Source organism: Octopus bimaculoides, chromosome 7, assembly GCF_001194135.2.
Source record: "Octopus bimaculoides isolate UCB-OBI-ISO-001 chromosome 7, ASM119413v2, whole genome shotgun sequence".
In the NCBI taxonomy this organism is placed as follows: Eukaryota; Metazoa; Mollusca; class Cephalopoda; order Octopoda; family Octopodidae; genus Octopus; species Octopus bimaculoides.
In genome coordinates, this window is record NC_068987.1 from 73,318,209 (window position 1) to 73,323,746 (window position 5,538).

At 37.1% G+C, this 5,538-nt stretch overlaps 1 protein-coding gene across 1 annotated transcript in view; it reads left to right on the forward strand.

Moving 5' to 3' along the window:
- Positions 1-5,538, forward strand: part of LOC106882369 (COP9 signalosome complex subunit 3) — a 43,093-nt gene that overhangs the window by 15,940 nt on the left and 21,615 nt on the right. The window contains exons 5-8 of the mRNA XM_052969754.1: positions 903-1,004; positions 2,036-2,110; positions 2,866-2,970; positions 5,107-5,196. Of these exons, the coding sequence (XP_052825714.1) occupies positions 903-1,004; positions 2,036-2,110; positions 2,866-2,970; positions 5,107-5,196 (372 nt within the window). The remainder of the gene's footprint in view (positions 1-902; positions 1,005-2,035; positions 2,111-2,865; positions 2,971-5,106; positions 5,197-5,538) is intronic.

Here is a 5,538-nt window from a genome sequence, read left to right on the forward strand (position 1 = left end):
AAGCAAAATTCAAAATTTATACACTTTTAACACATATTGAACATGATAAACATAAATAGAAGTGAGTTTAAAAAAAAAATGCACCCAATTTCACTCAAATCATCATTAATTCTGGGACACCCTAAATTTACTTGTCTGACTAGATGGGGGAGGAAACTCAGGGGGTACTAATTGCAGGTGGCGAGCATAGCTTCCGGAAGTGGTCACGCGATAGTTCAGACATGGATGACATAGAAAGCAGACGTACTGCCGCGCCATGCTGCGTTGCGCAGGATTGGAAACGTGAAACCTCAACAGGGCACTTCTGGAGAATGGATGAATGGGTTTGTTGTGCCTTTACCCAGCTGCACACATGCGCACATAGCCCAGTGGTGCATGGGATGGTAACATGAAGCATCAACAGGGCGCCAACAAAAATTTTAATGTTCTTATTTCCTCTGCAAAAATTGGACAAAAGGTTTTCATGAAATATTATATGCTATCGTTGGAAAATGGCCTAAAACAAAGATAAAACTCGGTGCAGTATACTCAAATCTGATTAAACTGCATTTTTGTGGGACCCATAGTCGGAAATTTATTTTAGTCAACAGCAATTTGAGGAGACTGATTAATGTTTGTTGCAAATTTGGAGAAAAGCGACTGGATACTCTTCAAGTTATGGGCCTTAACGCTGTGAAAATGCTTAAAAAATGCTGTTGATCTGCCCCTGCATTAGGCAAGAAGTTGAAAATTGTTTTGGCCCATGACACTCCATAGACCTTATGTAATGCATGTGTAAAATTCCTTTAAAATTGGTTGGGTGGATCTCGAGTTTTAATGACATGACAAACACACAGACAGAGACACATCCTGTATTTTATATATATATAGATAAACATTGATTCATTATTGTCTTTTTCCAGCCATCTCAAGCAATGCGAGGAATACCCATCTTAATTAAAGCCATCACCAAGATTCAGCTGTTTCCCTCTCAGCTAACTTCTATTCATAGTGATCTCTGCAAGGTTAGAAATTTTCATGTTAATTCTTTTCTGGTTGCAATGCTATCCCTATTGTGACTTATACTGACAGATGTCTGTGTTACTACTATGGATATGTTTGATGTTATATTCTTATAGAGTTGAAGATGGCATGCTGGCAGAATCCTTAGCATGCCAGACAAAATGCTTAGTGACTTTTCTACTGGCTTTATGCTCCAAGTACAAATTCCACCAAAGATGATTTTGTCTTTCATCCTTTCAGGGTTGAGTACTGGGGCTGATGTAATCAATTTCCCCACTGCTCAAAATTGTTGGCCTTGTGCCAAAATAAGAAAGGATATTATTTGAGAGTTGATTAACCCTGTTCTGGCCGCCAATATCTTTTCTACTTGATCCAGACTTGTACAAAATACATATATATGTTTGTATATGTCTGTATGTTATATTTCTGACATCAGACTAGATGAAAGCATAATGTATCTGAAAAAGTTAGTTATAGGGGTTCTGTCTGAATGTATGAATGACTATAATCAACAGCAGTAACAGCTACACGTTATGAGAAGCTAATGGGGATTTCAAGTCAAAACAACCCTGTCTAAGCTAAACAATCATAGAAACCAGATGTAGAATGCTGGTGTAACCAAATGATGTTTAACCCTTTAGCATTCACATTATTCTGTCAAATGAAAAACTTATTTATTTACATCATTTTGAATAAATCATGCATTATCTTGTGGCTTTGAGATTTTGATGAGGTAACTGTTAATTTTTACAATGATATTGCAGGTGGTTGCGAGAGGCCACATATGACTAGTTCAAACATAAGACAGGTATAATATTTTGGCTGGATATATCTGGTTTATGTGCGAAAGGGTTAAAGTGTGGATTTTTAAATATTGATAATGAGAATGATGATAGTAACAATTACAATGTTGATAATACCAAGTAAAAAGCTTGACATGAAGCCTGTGTGTGCTTTCTCTCTGTCTGTGTGTCTATTCACAATGAGTTTACTGTATGCATCTGTTTTCATTCTTCTTATTTCTCTTTTTCAGTTGTGTTTGCAATCCAAAAACCTGCAGCCTGCCTTGCAGTTTTTAAATGTGGACTTTGTTGATATTGGCAATGAAGTAAGGAGTATTTTATTTTATGTTTCTTGTATCTAAAATTTACTTTGAGTGTACTCATGTGCATGTATCCACCCTGGATCACACATGGGCAACTTTTTTCAAGAAGTGGGCTGCACGAGACATGGCTTATCAGTTGAGCTGCACTACTAAAAGAATTTAAGGTAATTTTTCGTTGGCGAATCATTCAGAAAGTCCTGCAGGCTCTAGTTTGCCCATGACTGGTCTTGTTCAGTTTTGATAATTGTAAGAATAGGAAAACATTAATTACTGAATTTTGTTGTAAAGAATAATGGTTTTATCTGTATGGTCACATGGTGAAGAAATTTGCTTTGCAATCAGTAAGACCCCAAGTTTGATCTTATAGTATGAAACATTTGGTGTCTTCTACTCTAGCTTCAGTTCCACCCAAGCCTTGTGAACGAAATCGGGTCAATGGTAACCCAATGGTCATTGGATGCACTTCACCTTTAATTCAATGGCTCTGCATGTTAAACTAATGCAACACATGGTGTCACACTAATTCAGCCCTAGGATTACATAAAGCATCTGTGGAAAACTCAGCCACTCATACACTGTAATACAATAGAGGAGTATTTTTGTAATTCTTAAAACAGTAATGTCTTCATTTTTGAAATTACATCCACCCCCACATGTACACTTGACTACAAAAACAGCATGTTTAAACTACATAGACTGAGACAAACATGATGGGGTTTCTATAAATTTTGTTAAACATTCTGTTTTTACTTCTGCAGGGAGGTCACTATGATGCCAAAGACTTCTTACTCTATTACTACTATGGTGGGATGATCTACACTGCTCTAAAGAACTATGATCGTGCTTTGTATTTCTTTGAAGTGGTAAGTAATTTTTGACCAAAATGTTGTAAGTAGAAATTAGTTGACAAAAATTTGTGGAAATCTAGTGTCTATGTATGTGATGTATGTATCTATGTGTATGTGTGTATGCATATGTATGTGTGTATCACTGAAGGACATAAACCTCCACAAGGAAAAGAGTGCTTTTTCCATGAACCGTCTTGTGATATTTGTTCTGTGTCAAGTCACATATACTCCCTTGTCATTTTCTCTGCTAGTAATGCATGAACCAGTTATCAGCTCATTGGAAACCTGTAATCAACAACACTTTATTATCTTTTTTAATTACAGTATGTGCATGTGCATATTTATGTTACTGTCTTCTTGCCATGACATCATGTAATAGTTGTGTGAGTCAATGTCATGTAAGCAGTGTCCTTCATTTCCAGTCTTCTGTGATAACATGTCTGATCATGGGGAAATATTTCCTTACTTGGAAACAAGTGATTTTGGCAACAGGAAGGACATCTAGTCATAGTAAAATCTACCTGAAGAAATTCTGTCTCTCCCATGCAAACTTGGAAATCTGCACACTAAAAATGATGATGGTGGTGATGAAGACTTGCAATCAAAGTATTGTAAGGGAAACAATCCAAATATAAACAGCTGGGTCACAACTAGCTAGTTAAGTGATGGATAAAGATTCTTAGAACCTGATTGGATGAGAGATATTTGGGAATTAGAGGTAACTGTTGAATCAAGTGATTGTACATATGATGGAGATATCACAAACACATCATGCTTGGAGTGAGTTCACCTTACCCACTTTAGTTGTGGCCACCACCAGAATCCTCAGACATACAAGAAAGTTTCTGTGTGGTTTCTCATCTTGTTAAAAAATAGCAGTAAAATCTTTTCCAAATCATATCCCACTGTCTTATAAAAAAGTGGTATAGATGCATTGTTTAATGTGGTGTTGGATTCATTGTGTGTGAAGAAAAGAGGCAAGGTTGTCACTGCTGGAATGACTGAGCATACACATTCTTGATTTTAGTTGACTTGGGGCTAAGCAACAATGGCAGACACACAGGAACAAACTAGACATCATCAATCGTTGTCACCAACATTTTACATCCGCTTTTCCATGTTTGCATGAGTTGGATGGTTTTTCTACAGCTGTTCTTTACAGCTTGATGTCCTTCTGCTTATCAACCTTTTATGAGTGTTAGGTACAACATGCACTTGTAAGAGTGCACGGTGTATCTATTCTAAAATCAAGATACACATATCACATTGACTGCACCAGTTCTTGTTTGATCACTGAAATTAAGTGTCAGGCCTTCTTAGTACCTGACGCTTAATAGATGGGTGACCGTTTGGGAAACCTAAGGTGCAGTAAGCATTTCATATTGTAGTCCACTCTGGTTGGTGTTAGGAAGGGTATCTAGCTGTAAAAACCATGTCAAACTAGACATAAAGTATGGTGTAGTCGTCTGCCGAGCCAGCTCATGTCTTTGTCCAACCCATTGCCAGCATGGAAAGCAGACGTTAAATGATGATGACATGGGTAAAGAAACAGACTAGACAGTGGGCTGATACTAGATGACCGACTCAGTCCTGAATTCAAACCTACTGCTGGTGTTTTATTTTGTATTTAGAGAGTACACATATCTCAGATAGGTATCTGTTACCTCGGAGATGCTATATGAGATATACCTGAATCCTAAAAAAATGAGATTTGCTTATGAAAGCTGTACAGAAGCTTATTGTGTGTGTGTTTGTTTTGAATTGATACCACTTAGGCAGTGGTAACATTTGTACCTGCAGACCATAAATGTAACTAGCAGCATTGCAGTTTCAATATGCGTTAACAAGTGAATTAAAACATCTTACTTGGCATCAGGGTGGGCCTCAAACTGTTGAATACTGCCTCAGCAAGTCCTTATTTCCTTAAATAAGACCTACCACTCTGTCTGTCTCGGTCAATGTAACTGAGAAGTTTCCATTCCTGCTACCTTACAACCAAATAGACGAGGGATGAGACAACCAGACCACTATAAGGCATGGTTGCTGCAGTTTAATTTAATGTGTAATTATCTAAACTTTGAAGAAACATCCTACCCATCGTTATTTGTCAAAAATAACTAAAGTGTTTGTTGATGTTTCATTGTTTTTCAGGCAATTACAACTCCCAGCATGGCTGTCAGCCACATTATGATGGAGGCTTATAAGAAATATATATTAGTGGCACTTATATTACATGGAAAGGTAAGAGAAATATTCTATTATGTTGTGTTATATTGCATGGTTAGGTTGGTGCTGGAGGTATATATGTATATATATTGTATAGTACTGCAAAGCAAAAGCAGCATTTATCTTTTGATATTGTGTTGCAAGGCAAGGTGGGGGGTCGTGTTTGTGGGGTTATACTATGTATTGTCATACTACTGAGAGAGGAAATGGGAGAGGAGTGGTCACACATTGAAGGAAGGAATTGGTTGTTTTGTTATACTGCACAGAGAGAAAAGTGTTTGTTATACCACAGTGTTATGAAGGAGAGAATGAAATTCTAGCTACTGTGACTGTAAGCTGCACAATATATATATATAT